This window comes from Bubalus bubalis, chromosome 3 (genome assembly GCF_019923935.1).
Source record: "Bubalus bubalis isolate 160015118507 breed Murrah chromosome 3, NDDB_SH_1, whole genome shotgun sequence".
NCBI lineage: Eukaryota > Metazoa > Chordata > Mammalia > Artiodactyla > Bovidae > Bubalus > Bubalus bubalis.
Genome location: NC_059159.1, coordinates 151,642,937 through 151,661,363, shown reverse-complemented (window position 1 = coordinate 151,661,363; position 18,427 = coordinate 151,642,937). Strand labels below are relative to the sequence as shown.

General features: G+C 44.3%; 1 protein-coding gene across 14 annotated transcripts in view; it reads right to left on the bottom strand.

Annotated features, from left to right (window-relative positions):
• Nucleotides 1–18,427, bottom strand: part of CDK20 (cyclin dependent kinase 20) — a 48,240-nt gene that overhangs the window by 14,643 nt on the left and 15,170 nt on the right. For all 14 annotated transcript variants that reach the window (XM_025282137.3, XM_025282136.3, XM_025282130.3 and 11 more), the window contains 4 exons: nt 17,254–17,291; nt 13,185–13,345; nt 12,645–12,763; nt 8,598–8,807 (listed from right to left, as the gene is read on the bottom strand). In XM_025282137.3, coding sequence (XP_025137922.3) covers nt 8,598–8,807; nt 12,645–12,763; nt 13,185–13,345; nt 17,254–17,291 — 528 coding nt within the window. The remainder of the gene's footprint in view (nt 1–8,597; nt 8,808–12,644; nt 12,764–13,184; nt 13,346–17,253; nt 17,292–18,427) is intronic.

Here is an 18,427-nt window from a genome sequence, read left to right as displayed (position 1 = left end):
GGTTGGGGAAGATCTTACAATCCCACATGCATGTGTGCTCAGTAACATCCAACTCTTTGGGAAGCGATTAGATGGTAGCCTGGTAGTTTCCTCTGTCCATGGAATTTCCCAGGCAGTAATATTCGAGTGTCCATTTCCTGCTCCAGAGGATCTTCCTGAACCTAAGATCGAACCCATGTCTCCTGCATTGGGATGTGGATTCTTAACCACTGCATCACCAGGGGAGCCATAAGATCCCATGTGCCTCGGGGCAACTAAGTCCGTGCCCCACAACTGAGCTGGCAAGCTCTGGAGCCTGTGCACCACAAGTACTAACAGAGAGCAGCCCCTGTGCCACAACAAAGAGCCCGTGCCCAGCAATGATGATCGATCCCGAGTGCGGCAACTAAGACCTGATGCAGGCAAAAATAAATGAATATTTTAAAATAATATTTAAACAGCATGAAAATGCTGGTAGCAGACTATGTGCAAGTGCTGTTCACTTAAAACCACAAAACTCTGTTGAGAAAAATAAATGAAGGCGTATGTATATATATGGACATATATGCTTGATGAAAGTCAAAGAGGAGAGTGCAAAAGTTGGCTTAAAGCTCAACATTCAGAAAACTAAGACCATGGCATCTGGTCCCATCACTTCATGGGAAACAGATGGGGAAACAGTGTCAGACTTTATTTTTGGGGGCTCCAAAATCACTGCAGATGGTGACTGCAGCCATGAAATTAAAAGACGCTTACTCCTTTGAAGAAAAGTTAGGGTTAGTTATGACCGACCTAGACAGCACATTAAAAAGCAGAGATATTACTTTGCCAACAGTGGTCACGTATGGATGTGAGAGTTGGACTGTGAAGAAACTGAGCGCCAAAGAATTGATGCTTTTGAACTGTGGTGCTGGAGAAGACTCTTGCAAGTCCCTTGGACTGCAAGGAGATCCAACCAGTCCATCCTAAAGGAGACCAGTCCTGGGTGCTCATTGGAAGGACTGGTGTGAGGCTGAAACTCGAATACTTTGGCCACTTCATGCGAAGAGTTGACTCACTGGAAAAGACCCTGATGCTGGAAGGGATTGGGAGCAGGAGGAGAAGGGGACGACAGAGGATGAGATGGCTGGATGGCATCACCAACTCGATGCACATAAATTTGGGTGAACTCTGGGAGTTGGTGATGGACAGGGAGGCCTGGTGTGCTGCGATTCATGGGGTCGCAAAGAGTCGGACACGACTGAGCAACTGAACTGAACTGATGCCATATTTATGGCTTAGAAGACTGAATACTAAGGTGTCAGTTGTCCCCAAATCAATGTACAGATTCAAGTAACCAAAAACCTAGGAAGTAGTGTTACAGAAATTGATGAGCTCACTGGAAAAATTTGATGGAAATAGATATATTTTCAAAGAAAGGAAATGTGGGAGGTCATGACTTAACTAAAATCTGTGGGAAACAAGACCCCGTGTGACTGTCACCAGGACAGACATACAGACCAGTGGAGACTAACCAAAAGTTTGACATAGAACACCCATGACACATTTGGTCAGTTGATATTTTGACAAAACGAAGGTGATAATGTAATTTGATGAAGAAAGTATGGTCTTTTCTGTAAGTTTTGGATGACCATTTGTAAGTAAAAATGAACCCTGATGCTGACCTTGCACACAAATGTAATTTAACTTGAAACGAGCCAATGACCTAACAACTTCCAAATAACCCATGGAATGCATAAAAAGTCACACAAAGCTGAGTCAAGGTGTCAGGTGCTGGGTTCTCATTTGAGAGCCCATTCAGGTCACTGTGGCTGCAGGACTGAGGTTTCCCTGCCCACTGGCTGGCAGCAGAGACCATCCCTGTTCCAGGCCCACCAACAACCTGGCAGCCAGCACAGGAGGCCCCCATGCCCTCACCCTCTGTGTCTCTGACTTCCTCTTCTGTGACCAGCCAGAGAAAATGCTCTGCCTTTAAAGCGCCCACGGAACTACAGTGGGCCCACCCAGATCATCTCTCTTTAACCAGGTAACAGAAATGTCTCATGATGCATGTAGCTTTGATCATTTCTCCTTGAAATTCTACACATTATTTTTCAATATATATTTTAGACCATATTCTAAAATGCATTCAAAATTACCCCCGGGATTTTCCTGGTGGTCTAGTAGTTAAGATTTTGCCCTCCTAATGCAAGGGGCACAGGTCTGATCCCTGGTCAGGGAACTAAGATCCCGAAAGCCACACCAAAAACACGAGGCCAAAAAAAAAAAAAAAAAAAATTAGTCTTGTTGTATCTTCCCAGGAGGCTTACCTAATTATTGTTCTGATATAAGACCCCTAAGATCCAGGAGAGACTTTCATCTTCCAGTCTTCTCGTCTAACATTATTAGCTGTATCAGCTTGCTTCTGGTAACATCTCTAATGCCTATCATTTTCCCATCATTTTAATTCCAACCCTTCCTTAAGTGTTCTGTTTTAGAGGAGTCTTGTATTAGTTTCCTTTGGCTGCAGTAGTAAGACAGGGTGGCTTATAAAAACAAAAAATGTATTCTCTCACAGTTCTGGAGGGCAGAGGCCCCAAATCAAGATGCCAGCAGGGCTCTGCTTCCTCTGAAGGAAGACCAGAGCCAGTCATTCCTCCCTACTCCCGCAAGCCATTTCCAGAGCTGATTCCTAGAAGCCCACCCTGCTCTCCCAGGGAGGTCTGATAATGAAACCAATGAATCTTTTCACATCCCCTCAGAGCATGTGTGGCATCATGAGTTTTGATAATGAGAACTAAAAATGCTGCCTGCCATATCTGTAAACAAAGGATATTGCAGCCATTAAGTCAGCACATTACCGCCACCCCCAATGGTGAGCCCTGAGGGGACTCGGGATGTGAAAACACAGGATACTGGCCCCAGACAGTGGAGGTTCATAAAATCAAAGTGTAAGTCGCTCAGTCACGTCCGACTCTTTGCGACCCCATGGACTATACAGTCCCTTCTCCAGGGGATCTTCCCAACCCAGGGATCGAACCCAGGTCTCCCACATTACAGGCGGATTCTTTACCAGCTGAGCCACAAGGGAAGCCTGCATCAAAGGAAGGTACATATCAAAGGAACAATTCAGTAAGCCCAGGCTCTTGCATTTTCCCATACATAGAAGAGTGCTAAATTCCTTAACTTGAGATACCATATCTGGTTTTAATTAACAGTAATCTTTTGCTGTTCCAACCACCTGGTCATTTGTTGCAAAAAAAATCCTATATATCCTGGGTCCCCACTCTTGTCTCTTCGGGACAGTTTTCTTAAGGTCATCTGAAATTTTCTATCTTCAGAAAGTCTGCTGCATAAAACAAAACTCTCAGCTTCTGGTTGTGCTTTTTTTTTTTTCCAGTTGACAATAACCAAGCCAAACTTTGGGTCGGGTTGATCCTGCCCCTAGAGGGGAAACCACAAGACACAGTGATCTTCCTCTTATGAGTTAGCAGCTATTTGCTGTATACTATTTTGGGAGTTAGGTGAGAGATAACTGTTTGCAAAATGCCTTATAAAGTATATGACTAATTCCCATCACTTCATGGGAAATAGATGGGGAAATAGTGGAAACAGTGTCAGACCTTATTTTTGGGGGCTCCAAAATCACTGCAGATGGTGATTGCAGCCATGAAATTAAAAGATGCTTACTCCTTGGAAGAAAAGTTATGACCAACCTAGATAGCATATTCAAAAGCAGAGACATTACTTTGCCAACAAAGGTTCGTCTAGTCAAGGCTATGGTTTTTCCTGTGGTCATGTATGGATGTGAGAGGTGGACTGTGAAGAAGGCTGAGCGCTGAAGAATTGATGCTTTTGAACTGTGGTGTTGGCAAGACTCTTGAGAGTCCCTTGGACTGCAAGGAGATCCAACCAGTCCATTCTGAAGGAGATCAGCCCTGGGATTTCTTTGGAAGGAATGATGCTAAAGCTGAAACTCCAGTACTTTGGCCACCTCATGCGAAGAGTTGACTCATTGGAAAAGACTCTGATGCTGGGAGGGATTGGGGGCAGGAGGAGAAGGGGATGACAGAGGATGAGACAGCTGGATGGTATCACAGACTCGATGGACGTGAGTTTGAGTGAACTCCAGGAGTTGGTGATGGACAGGGAGGCCTGGCGTGCTGCAATTCATGGGGTCGCAAAGAGTTGGACACAACTGAGTGACTGAACTGAACTGAATCTCGGACAGTTCAAGGAGCTTAGTAGACCTAGTTCCTCATAACCTTCTCCTAACCTAAATGGTGAAGTCATTCATTTTATTTCTACATATAAAATCCACAAGGCATTGTTGCTGCTGCTTTATACAGGATATTCGTTTAGATTTCCTAAGATTTACCATGGTTCTTGCTCAACAATCTTTCCTGCTCCTTCTGAAAATTCACCTGTGATCATTCTCCCACTGCCTGAAGCAGTCTCATTACACTTAAGGTAGTTTTATTTCCCCTTACTGCTATTAAATAGATCTGTCTTAGTCTTCAATTAGCTCACTCTGATAGGTCTGTGTGCAAATTTATTTTTATTTACCTTATTCGGGGTTTGCAGGACCTTCTTGACCTTCATGGATTAATGTCCTCAGTCTATTTTGGAAAAACATCTACCATCTCGTCAGTTTCTTATGGTCCCACCCCCCTCGCCCCCCCTCCCCCGCCCCAGCTTGATAGGGAAAGAGTAAAGGAACAAAGTAGGTCATAAAATAGTTAATTCCCACTAGGGGATTGTAAGTTTTAAAAATTGGGGAGACCCCTGGGAGTTAATGATCACTCAAGAAAGCAAATTTGGTTAACCTCAAAACCAAGTTGGCTTGCTTAGCGACAGAAGCATGAGACATGCCCCCAAACTGCAAACCAATGGTGGCACGAGACCACTTCACCCTTGGCTGGATTCTTTCCAGGTGGAGACATAAAAGATCAGGGCTCTTTGGAGCCCCATGAAATGACACTACATGGTTTCACCCTGACTCACCTACTCCTAAGATATCAAATAAACAAATACTAAAATTTTTCATGGGTCCTTTATGGCCTTGCTACTCCAAGTGTGGTCTGTGACCTGACGGCATCAATATCCTCAAGAAGCTCCTAAAAAACTCAGAATCTCAGGTATTCCCAGGGACCCACTGAATCAGAATCTTCATTTCAACGAGGTCCACAGGCAAATAACATCCCATTCAAGTCTGAGTAGCAATGGTCTCTGTCTCTCAGCCTCTCTTCCACATTTACCACTCCTGATATTCCCATTGCATTCTACAGAATTACTTTTATCTTCCAGTTCACTAATTCTTCTATAATCTTAACTTCTTAATTGATGTATATAACACAGAAAATTGCACAAAACATAAACATAAGAGCTCAGTAAATTATAACAAAGTAAATACTCATGTCACCACCCATGGCTTCCATGTCTTGGCTATTGTAAACAGTGCTGCAGTGAACATTAGGATGCATGTATTCTTTTGGATAATGGTTTTCTCCAGGTGTATGCCCAAGAGTGGAATTGCTTGATCATCTTTTGTAAGTTTTTTAAGGAACCTCCATACTGTTCTCCATAGTGGTTGTGACAATTTACATTCCCACCAATACTGTAAGAGGGTTCCCTTTTCTCCACACGCTCTCCCGCATGTACTGTTAGCAGACTTTTTGATGATGGCTATTTTGACTGGTGTGAGGTGATATGTCACTACTTTTGATTTATATTTCTCTGATAATTAGTGATACTGAGTACCTTATCATGTGCTTTTTGGCCTTTAGAATGTCTTCTTTGGAGAAATGTCTATTCAGGTCTTCTGCTCATTTTCTGATTGTTTTATATATATATTGTTTATATATATATATATATATATATATATATATATATATATATATATATATATATATATATGAGAGAGAGAGAGAGAGAGAGAGAGAGCGCACGCTCCATGAGCTGTTTGCATACTTGAGGGATTATTCTCCCATTCTCTGGGCTCTTTGCTCATTTTGTTGATAATTTCCTTTGTTGTGCAGAAGCTTTTAAGTTTAATTACGTCCCATTTGTTTACTGTTGTTTTTATTTTCATTACTCTAGAAGGTGAATCCAAAAGGATCTTGCTGCAATTTATGTCAGAGTGTTCTGCCTGTTTTCCTCTTAAGAATTTTATAGAGTCTGGCCTTACAGTTAGGTCTTTGATTCATTTTCAGTTTATTTTTGTGAATGGTGTTAGGGACTGTTCTAATTTCATTATTTTACATGTAGCTGTCTAGTTTTCCCAACACCACTTATTGAAGAGACTGTCTTTTTTCCACTGTATTTTCTTGCCTGCTTTGTCATAGATTAATTGACCATTGGTGCATGGGTTTATCTCTGGCTTTCTATTTTGTTCCATTAATCTATATTCCTGTTTCTGTGCAAGTCCCATACTATTTTGATTACTGTTGCTTTGCAGTATAGGCTGAAGTCAGGGAATCTGATTCCTCCAGCTCCCTTTTTCTTTCTCAAGATTACTTTGACTATTCCAAGATCTTCTGTGTTTCTATATAAATTAAAAAATTTTTGCTCTAGTTTTGTGAAAAACTGGTAGTTTGCTAAGGATTGTACCAAATCTGTAGATTGCCTTGGTAGGTCATATTATCTTATCTCTATTTATCTCTGCAAGTGAAAGTTGCTCAGTCATGTCCCACTCTTTGCCCATGAACTATCCAGTCCACAGAATTCTCTAGGCCAGAATGCTGGAGTGGGTAGCCTTTCCCTTCTCCAGGGGATCTTCCCAACGCAGGGATAGAACCCAGGTCTCCCACATTGCAGGTGGATTCTTTACTAGCTGAGCCACAAAGGAAGCCCAAGAATATACACCATTAGTAGTTTGGTAAGGACTGGACTGAATCTGTAGATTACCTTGGGTAGGTCCTGTTATCTTATCACTACTTATCTCTAAGGTGAAGGTGAAGTTGCTCAGCCGTGTCCAACTCTTTGCAACCCGTGGACTATAGCCTACCAGGCTTCTCCATCCATGGGATTCTCCAAGCAAGAATACTGGAGTGGGTTACCATTTCCTTCTCCAGGGGATCTTCCCAACCCAGGGATCAAACCCGGATCTCCTGTATTGGAGGCAGACGCTTTAACCTCTGAGCCACCAGGGAAGCCCATTGTCTTAACCACTCCCTTATCTCTAAGGGAGTGCTAAACACTGTATTTGAAAAGAGAGGCATGGGGAGTCTTATTTTTCTCTAGAAAGAATTTTCATTTAGTGAAGTGAAGAAGTGAAGTCGCTCAGTCGTGTCTGACTCTTTGCGACCCCATGGACTGTAGCCTACCAGGCTCCTCTGTCCATGGAATTTTCCAGGCAAGAATACTGGAGTGGGGTGCCATTTCCTTCTCCAATTTAGTACCACCAGGTAACTGGGCAGCCGCAGCCACTGCAGGCACTGTTTATTTTCAGACCCTCCCCCACAACTCTCAGGTTCCAACATTCGATAACACATCCAATGTAAAAGGATTCACAGGGCTCCAACCCTTGATGGCCCTGCACTCCAACCTTTATCCACTTGGCTATCTCCCTGCTCAGCTCCTTGGCCTTGGAGTAAACATCTCCAGAACAAAAGCAGCCCCAGTGTTAGGCTCAGCACTTTGCTTTCTGCCATCTTCTGAATCTTGGCCTAGAAACCGTTTGCTATTTTTAGCTCTCTGATTTGATATATATTCTAACTTTCCTAACTGTCCTTCACCAACAATGAAGTGTGAGTCATGTGGTCTATCATTCCCCGGAGAGAACTACAGTGGCTTCCTCTTCCTCTCTACAATATATTCTCAAATTGCTCTGGAGGTATTAATTACACTTATTCCAAAGTCTCTTTTAAATAACTACAGAACTATTTATATGAAATATGTTTCATCGGGTCTTACTGTTTTTGTTCATGAGCTTAGTTCCTTTACAGAATTAGTCCTGTTTACATATGAAGCTGTTCCTGGGGGTGTGCTCATCTTGGTATTTGGGAGGCCAGCTTGTCCACACTCTCAAAGACCTCCTTCCCTCCAGGAGGAGGATACTGCCGCCAGGTGAGAGCCACATCCTCGACCTGCCAACTTACACCCACTTTCACCCTCTCTCTGGCCAAATGCTCCCTCGCAATACTCAAGAATCACCTCCAAACCAAATGTCCTGGCAACAGAAGGCCTTCATCATCTCAGGCAAATGCTTGCATTCTGTCGAACATGCCTCAGTTTTCCCTTGAGTTGGGTCCTTGCTGAGACTTGAAAGGGGGAGAGAAGAGTGAGAATGCAGTAATGAGAAGCAACCAGAAGGGAAAGAAAGACTATGAGCAAGACGAGGAGACAGGAAAGCAGGGGCATGTGGACAAGAAAGCACCGGCAGCCCATGGGGCTGGCCCTCACTGTGAGTGCGCGAGAGGCTGCAGAGACAGGTCCAGGGAGCAGGCTGTGGCATGTTAGAACTGAAGGGGGATGTGCAGCCTGCCCTCCACACGGCAGGCAAGGAGAAGCGGGGGGGACCAAGCAGTAGGTCTGCCACATGGAAGGCCTGGCTTGAGGTGCCACCTGACACGGTGGTCCGGTGCCAGGCCCACAGATGCTGGGAAACAGGAGAGGCTCCTAGGAGCCGGGTTACTCACCAGCAAGAGGGGACCCTCCGGAATGTCACAGGCCTCCAATGCAGATGAATACATGGGCAGCAAGAAGGCAGCTTGCTCACACCCATTCTCTGCTTCCCATACTTTGATCAGTCCTCGCTCGTCCACAGTGACCACCAGCTGCAGTCGAGGGTAGGTCACCAGATTCACCAGAGCAGCAGACTGTACAGGGCTCGACCAGAGCTCCATGCCCTGGGCAACAACAAAATGAACATAACAACTCACACAGGGCTCATTTATTTCCTAAACACTTACTGGTTTCATTCATTCAACCATCACCCAGGGCACACTGGGGACATGCAGGATGAGGGGTGTGATCCCCATCCTCACAGGATGCACAGCACAATATGGGATACAACACAAAAGCAATGCTCCCCTGGACTTCCCTGGTGGCCCAGTGGTTAAGAATCTGCCTGCCAATGCAGAGGAGATGGGTTTGATTCCTGGTCCAGGAAGATTCCACATAGAGAAACTAAGCTCATATGCCCCAACTACTGAAGCCTGTGCACCCTTAGAGCCTGCCTGGCAACAAGAGAAAATCATGCAGCACTGAAGACCCAGCATAGCCAAAAACCAAATAAATAATAAATAAAATTCATTAAAAAAAAAAAAGTAATGTTCTACCACAAAGGACACATTTGTCCTAGAGGAGAGCAGTGGCTGAGCGTGGGTGCAGAGGCTGCCTGGGGCTAGAGCCATGGCCAGAAGGACTGAAGGTGGGGTCTGGGGTGCACACTGGGATGTCTGAAGCACTACCAGTGGTCAACTATGGCTTAGCTGAGGAAAGCTGGGCAGGGAGGCAGGACCAACGCTACCCTCCACCCTGCCCTGGACTGGAGCTGTACTCAGGACCTGAGTTCCAGAGGGCTGCATACAGAGAACTTCCACACAGAGCATCCCATTCGGTCCCCAGGAAGCCTGTTTACAGATAAGCTAATTTAGGCTCATGGATGCAAACAGTTTCTGTTGAGTAACTGCAGCTGCCCTGCTCAGAACACGCCCTTCCCATTGGGGTGCCCAGTGGAGCTACCACGGGCCGGGCCTGGCCAAGGTCCATGCCCTGTCATGGCCATTAGCACAGAGGAGAACAACTGGTCTGAGATGGGCTGACTCCCAGCTCCACAGTCTTTTCCAGGATTCTGAAAGCTAGAAGAGTGAGGTAAAGAGCAGGCCCATGGCACATTAACAAAGGGCATCAGAGAACCAATCCTCTAGCCACTGTTTCAGAGTTTTCCAGAGCTGTGACAAAGTTTTTTTTTTTCTTTCAATTTGTAGTTATTATGGTCCTTTTTTATCAGATGTTATCTTGTTAGCACAATCTTTTCCCAGTCATGATATCCCAGTATTCTTCCTTTCTTTTCTTTCTTCCCCCTCATGTCAACATATCAACAGTTGATTTCTGTTGCTAGAACAGCTAATAAGACCATCACTAGTAGAAACTCTGCACCGGTGACTGGCTCATGTCAAATAGGTCTCAGAGACCACACATCACTCCCAAGTGGCCAGTGGTATGGAAGTAGGCAAAGTAGCAGTGAAACTCCCCTTCTCATGTCAGAATCGAAAGCAGTGACCAGGGGAAGAGAGCATAGGAACAGGCTACATATTGCATGACTCCAACGGAATGACTGAACTTTTAAAAAATAAAGTAAGATTGGAGATGTGCTCACAAGAGGGATTAAGATAGGGAATCAGGAAGAATGGATGCAGAGTGGTCTAGCCCTATAATAAACAGACCACAGTAGAGTTCAACCACAGCCTGTACCCAAACCCATTTTTGAATTTTAGTTAAAAGAATAAAACAAAGAGCATTTCATGACACTTGAAAACAACATGAAACTCACATTTGAGTGTCCGTAAAAAGTTATATTGGAACACAGCCACTCCCTTTTGTTTATTTGTTATCTATGGCTGCTTTTGCATTACAGCCACAGAGTTAAGTTGTTGCAGAATCACATGGTTTACAATGCTTGAAATATTTGCTCTCTGGTCTGCTGGCCAGAGAAAGAAAAGGTCTTACAGAAAGGTCTGCCGACCCCTGCACCAAAGCTCTTTCAAGTCAAGATCTTTTTGTTTTGGCAACTATGGAACCTCTCAGCCTTTGGGTCTCATTCCTGCCCAAGATCCCTAACCTACTAAGCCTGCAAGGTCTCCTGTCCACAGCCTGAGGCAGGCCTCTTTCAGGGCAACACAACTGCAGTGAGACAGAAACCAGCTACATGCACCCATGGTCACCAGAGACCTTCACTTGGAATTATGTCAAACATCATGGCATATATATGAGGAAAAAAAGCACATGGAAGAGAAAAATCCATGATAAACAACTGAAAAACTGACTATGGAGGAAAGACATACGATGCAAATAACTGTATCCTTTAAACAAACAAAAATAACAAAAATAATAATTATAATCAGAGAATATGAAAGGGTTCCTAGTAATTAAAAATGTTTCTGTAAAGCAGTCAACAGATACTCTCTAAAGTATACAGACCAAGAAACAGAATCTATTAATAAAATATAAAATTCAGTAAGACCAGAAATCAATAAAAAAGTGGTTACCTTTGGAAGGAAGGGCAATTTTTTTTACTTCTTATGAATTATCTTTTAGTCCCATTTTTCCTTTCATATAAAAGCCTTGATAGTGTTTTATGAAAATCAAAGCAAATTGTAACTACCCAAAACTCATTCCCAAATTGCTCTGCCCCTTTGCCCTCTCACTGCTCCCATCCAGTGCCCCCAACCTTCCTCCCTTTCTGAGTTCCTATCCCAGTTTCTAAAGTCCCTCAGACGGCCTAGTTTGTCATCTGGCATCTGTCAGAATCCTGGGCTGGAGCCCAACTAGGGCTTTTGGACTTACTCATTCACTGGCAGCCAAGCACTCCCATCGCCTAACACGGTTCACACCATTCTCTCTCATGGCTTCTACCATGAAGTCTGGGCAGAGGAGCAACCCCCAAGGCAGGCACAGGGACTCAAAAATGCAACTACAACACAGACTGAGAAGTCAAGCCCACAGATCACAGTCAGGTCTCTGACCACCGTGCCCTGTTCATGGGGGCAATCTGCGGGACGTTAGGTAGGGCTTCCTGGTGCCCTACTCAGGAGCTTGCCCTCTGCTCGCTCTGCACTAAGTTCACGTGGAAGGAAACTGTCATGTCCAGCAAACCCGAACAACAGCACAAGATGAGCAACCACCTCACCAAGTCTGTCTACCAATAATGCAAGGCCCTAAAGGGACCTCCTTGTCTAGGGTGTTTGAAAACATCAAGTTATCTAGTTTTCCAGGAAAAGATCCATGGGCCCAGGCAGAAGCCCTGGATCTGCAAGTGACCACGTGGTTCAACTCAGATGCCTTTCCTCTCTGTCTCAGTCTAAACCTGTATAAAATTAGAATGATAATAATAATGAATACTGTGAATAATAACGGCTACTGTGGCCATCAAATGAGAAAATGGATAGGAAAGCTTTGTAAGTGCCAACCAAGTCTGAAATTACTAATAGTTATCAAAGTTTTTAACACTTAGTTTGCAAATGGGTGAGTAAAGGTTGCGTTATGTGGGCAAAACTGGCATCAGCTCTAATATGGACATCACAAAACTGGGCAAGCCAGCTGCCATCCCCTTGCATGAACAGCCTCCATCAGGGACTGTAAAAATGCCCATCTCCTTGAGGCGGGGCAGGACAGAGTAAAGGTTGCGTTATGTGGGCAAAACTGGCATCAGCTCTAATATGGACATCACAAAACTGGGCAAGCCAGCTGCCATCCCCTTGCATGAACAGCCTCCATCAGGGACTGTAAAAATGCCCATCTCCTTGAGGCGGGGCAGGACAGTCAAGGGCATTTGCGATCAATCAGACTCAAGCTTGAAGAGTGACCTGGCCCAGTGACTGGGCCACTTTCCACTGTACAATGGGACTCCCACACTTCACTAGTTGACTGTGATGGTTAAAGAGAATAAAGGCAAAGGGCTGCAAGACTGAGGTCACAGCATAATCCACAGCGCTCATCCTGGCCCCTCCCAGGCAGCTCACCTCATGCAGATCCCAGGCACGCACAGTGCCATCTGAGGACACGGTGCACACCACAGACTTGTCCTGACCATCAAACCGGCACTCGCTGGTTGAGATGTAGGCCAGATCATCTATCTCTCCTGAAAGAGAACACAGACTTGCCTTGAGCACACACATGGGTGCTCAGGATATGAACACTCAGCTTGGTAGGTGGGACAGTCATCCCTCTTTCTCTCTCAGGAGCAGTGCTGATTCAGGGCACAGCGGTGGACACACAGAGTTAGGGCTTCAGACTTACAACCCGGGTATCAAGCCCAGGACTGCCTACCATCCCACTGGTCATGTACCTGTGAACAACTTCCTTATGTTAGTTTCCTTCTACTCTGAAACAGATGTAATGATCTCTGTGAGGGTGAAATTATACAGAACAAGTATAGAAACCAGCAAGGGCATATCCTCATTAAGTGGCCCTTTCCAACTAACTGGCTGAAAGACCAAATCCCTGGAGACATGACCAGGGAAGCCGTGGGAATGTAGAGTTACCACTTTGTCACCCCATACCTTTGTGCCCTGCAAGGGCTCTGCAGGTAAAGTCCTCTGGTCGCCCAGATGCCATTCGGAACTCGAGCTCAGATCGGCGGAGATAGTACTGTTTCCATGTCTGTGTGCCCAGGGTCATCTGGGAGGCTTTACAGGAGGACCAGCGTCTCAGACACAGCTGCCTGAAACACAAGCCCCAGTCCCAGGCAGAAGAGGAGTCATTACAAAGTGCTTTGGCATCAGGAGGCCTAGTTTCAATTCCCAGTTTCAGCATCTATTAACATTAGCCTGGACAACTCACTCTGTCTACGTAGGCCTCAATTTCCTTTGAGGGATCCAGTGCTGAGGTGGGATGCAGGTTTTCCTATACTCACTGAAACTCTGCTTATTCTACCAGAAGTAGCATATCACAGCCTGTGGGCAGAATGGGCATCCAGATTGCCTTGTCTGGTCTGCTTAGGACTGAAAGCGAAAGTGAAGTTACTCAGTCATGTCCAATTCTTTGTAACCCCATGGATTGCCAGGCTCCTTTGTCTGCAAGATTTTCCAGGCAAGAGTACTGGATCGGGTTGCCATTTCCTTCTCCAAGGGATCTTCCCAACTCAGGGATCGAACCTGGGTCTTCTGCATTGCAGGCAGACTCTTTACCATCTGAGCCACTAGGGAATCCCTTTGCATAGGACTGGCCTACATGAAGTAGTTGTGCACACTTAAAAATCAAATTTCACACACAAATCAGGTAAAAGAAGATGATTTAGCTATATTGAAATCAAATTACCACCTGATAAAACTTGTCTGGGGCCACAGAGAACTGGCCCCTTCAGACAAGAATGGGCTTTCAGGAAATTCCCTAGCAGTCCAGAGGTTAGGACTTTGCACTTTCACTGCTGAGGACCTTAGTTCAGTCTCTGGTTGGGGAACGAGGATCCCGCATGCTGAATGGCACTGTCAAAAAAAAAAGAATCAGCTCCGCCACAGCCTTCACCATTTGCATCATTTCCTGGACTAAGAAGCTGAGTATCAGCTGCCTCACATCATTACTCTCATGTTGTTGATTTTCATTTAGGTGAAATAAGCAGAAAAGGGACTTTCTTGTACACATATGTCAACTTAAACAGTTTGAAAATAAAAACTAGACCAAGAAGACAACCTAGTTTTAAGAGAAAAAGGGAGAAAGCATGTTTCTTTGTGGAAGTGAAGCCTGTTTCTACATCGTTAAGGCCATTATACATCAAACCGTAAGTAGGAACCATGATGAATATTCAGAAGAAATAAAACCAAATGATCTGACTAAAAAAGGGGACACTGTCAATACAGTTGAAGTGTGCGTATAAAGTATATACATCTCTGAAATACAAAGATGTATCAAGTGAAAAAATCAAAACCCTTGGCATCAAAACCTTTCAGATACCAACTGGTAGCAAAACAATCTAATGTACACAACAGAAATTATGTATCTTAAACAAAAGGAAATGTCTGCAGTTTTACTTTTAACCAAAAAACTAATGCTTAGTGTGTTAAACAAATAGCACAATTAAAAGGTCAAAGGGGAAAAAAAGGTCATGAAGCATTTTAAAGAAATAACATGAAGTATTTTAAATTAGAATTAGAGTACATATTAAAAACACATGATCAGTTAATCACGTTCATTTACTGTGTCCATAAGAATTTCAATGGGCTTGAGGAATTTTTGGGTCTGGTACCCACACAGGCACAGCATCCGAAATGATATGTGCATGTGACAATGCTCCTGGAATGTGTTATCCCAGAAACAGAAACCCAGTGTTTTTACATGAACATAGGTACAGTCTTAAGCAATGACTTTATGCTAAAAAGAGTTAACACCAGATACTGTAAAATAATAATCAACTGAAAACCCATTTGTGACTTGGCTTGCAGAAGGCTGCAATCTGCTTCAGGAACCTGGAGGTGCATACAATATGGTGACACACGACACATATGTGGGGTTAGGTGATGAGCTGCTGCAGAGATTTTTTGAATTGCTGCAAGAAATATACTTGTGTTACTCAAAGGGAAATTCCTACCCCAGCTTATCAGTAAAAATGAAAACAAAAACTAGGGCTTAGGGTTGGCATTCTACCCCTTTTAATTGGGAGCACTGTACTACAAGTTCAGCTCAGTTCAGTCGCTCAGTCTTGGCCAACTCTTTGTGACCCAATGGGCTGCAGCACGCCAGGCCTCCCTGTCCATCACCAACTCCTGGAGTTTACCCAAACTCATGTCCATTGAGTTGGTGATGCCATCCAACCATCTCATCCTCTGTCGTTGCCTTCTCGTCCTACCTTCAATCTTTCCCAGCATCAGGATCTTTTCAAATGAGTCAATTCTTCACATCAGATGGCCAAAGTATTGGAGTTTCAGCTTCAGCATCAGGCCTACCAATGAATATTTAGGACTGATTTCCTTTAGGATGGACTGGATGGATCTCCCTGCAGTCCAAGGGACTCTCAAGAGTCTTCTCCAACACCACAGTTCAAAAACATCAATTCTTTGGGGCTCAGCTTTCTTTATAGTCCAACTCTCACATCCATACATGACTACCGGAAAGACCATAGCCTTGACCAGACAGACCTTTGTTGACAAAATAATGTTTCTGCTTTTTAATATGCTGTCTAGGTTGGTAATAACTTTCCTTCCAAGGAGTAAGCATCTTCTAATTTCATGGCTGGATTCACCATCTGCAGTGATTTTGGAGCCCCAAAAAATAAAGTCTGACACTGTTTCCCCATCTATTTGCCGTGAAGTGATGGGACCGGATACCGTGATCTTAGTTTTCTGAATGTTGAGCTTTAAGCCAACTTTTTCACTCTCCCATTTCACTTTCATCAAGAGGCTCTTTAGTCCTTCTTCACTTTCTGACATAAGGGTGGTGTCATCTGCATATCTGAGGTTATTGATATTTCTCCCAGCAATCTTGATTCTAGCTTGTGCTTCTTCCAGCCCATTGTTTCTCATGATGTACTCTGCATATAAGTTAAATAAGCATGGTGACAATATACAGCCTTGACGTACTCCTTTTCCTATTTGGAACCAGTCTGTTGTTTCATGTCCAGTTCTAACTGTTGCCTCCTGACCTGCATACAGGTTTCTCAAGAGGCAGGTCAGGTGGTCTGGTATTCCCATTTCTTGAAGAATTTTCCACAGTTTATTGTGATCCACACACAATAAACCACACACAATTCTGGCCTTGGAGTACAGAATGAAGCAGGGCAAAGGCTAATAAGGGTTTTACCAAGAGAACGCACTGGTCATATAAAACACCCTCTTTCGACAACACAAGAGAAGACTCTACACATGGACATGACCAGATGGTCAACACCGAAATCAGATGGATTATATTCTTTGCAGCCAAAGATGGAGAAGCTCTATATAGTCAGCAAAAACAAGACCGGGAGCTGACTGTGGCTCAGATCATGAACTCCTTATTGCTAAATTCAGACTTAAATTGAAGAATGTGGGGAAAACCACTAGACCATTCAGGTATGACCTAAATCAAATCCCTTATGACTATAGAGCAGAAGTGAGAAATAGATTTAAGGGACTACATCTGATAGACAGAGTGCCTGATGAATTATGGATGGAAATTCGTGACATTGTACAGGAGACAGGAATGAAGACCACCCCAAGAAAAAGAAATGGAAAAAAGCAAAATGGCTGTCTGAGGAGGCCTTACAAATAGCTGTGAAAAGAAGAGAAGTGAAAAGCAAAGGAGAAAAGGAAAGATACACCCATGTGAACAATACCGTTACAGCAAAGATGAAATCAAAATGGCTTATCTGTCCATCAATTTGTCTATCAGCATTCAGTCTGCTATACACTTCTTCCCCTGAGTTTGGTACCCCCACCCACAAGATCAACCTCCACTTGATTAATAAAGTCTCTTTTATTTCAATATACTATTAAAGAAAAGTCTTATTCCTCCAAGTAGGGAGGAGTTTCCTGCTGGTAGGGGCTGTGGATTGTCTGTTCCTGTCTCCTTAACACAAACGCAGTGAGTGCTAAAAAGGGCCATCCCTCTTTCCTTCAAGCCATACTCTCTCCTGAGAGGCCTGGTTTTTCCTTCACTCACCTCCACAGTTCCTTGGTCCTTGAAGCCTCATTCCAGACCTAGAAAAGGAGGGGAGAGAAGACAGTCATCTGTTCAGCCAGCAAGCCATCAGTGACTAGCCTGCCAGGCCCTGTGGAGGTAACAGAGTGCTGAATGAGATCCAGTGCTGGCATTCAAGAACACTCACCCCCAGGTGACACATTCAGACAATCAAATAAAACCCACCAAACAAGGAAAGAGGAAGGAAAAAGAATGACCAACTCAACTGGGGCCAAGAGGTTCAGAAGAAATGACGGATCAAACCCTGAGGATGAGTGGCTGTCCTCTAAGAAAATCTCTGAAGAAATTTCAGGGAGAGATATCCACCTTGGCAAAGATTCACAAGTGTGAAAAAGATGATGAGCAGGTTGCCTTAATCAGAACACAGAGAAAGGAGCTGGAGACAGGCTTAGACCAACTCTTGGAAGGGCAAAAACAGTGAGAAGTCACTTGAGAATTGTGAACAGCAGAGTGACAAGCCAAACAGTGTTTCAGGAAGGTCACCTAATGCTATGAGAAGGAAGAAGTGGAGAAGGCAGAGCAGCAGGACCCATAAGAAGGCTGCTGCAATGGAGTAAATTAAGGCTCTGGCTAAAGAGATGTCCCAGAGATGTCAAGGTGGCAGAAAGGAACTCCTATCTGGGGAGGGTACATAGGTCCTATTCCCACAAGCTGCTCTCTGCAGAAATGTCTGGAAGAAATGTCTCAGGTGGCCCTGGGACAGGATCAGAGTGCCATGCCTTCCTCTCCCTCAGGCCACACCTGCATCCTGGAACCTCTTGGCCTCTCTATCTGGGCCACCCTGGATTCAGGAGCCTACGCATCCTCATGAAAAGCACTCGGGAGCTTTCTGTGGCCCAGACCTACTGAGGCTCCCATCCAGATATGTGGCTTACCAGGCCCTGGTAGAAGTAACAACCATCCTGTCTGAGCTCAGGCTCCTACTTTTGCAGCCCTCACTCATCCAAGTTCAAAATATTTCAGCCTTTAAGAAGTCTTTTTGGGTACTGGCACAAAGACAGAAATATTGATCAATGGAACAAAATAGAAAACCCAGAGATAAATCCATGCACATATGGACACCTTATCTTTGACAAAGGAGGCAAGAATATACAATGGATTAAAGACAATCTCTTTAACAAGTGGTGCTGGGAAA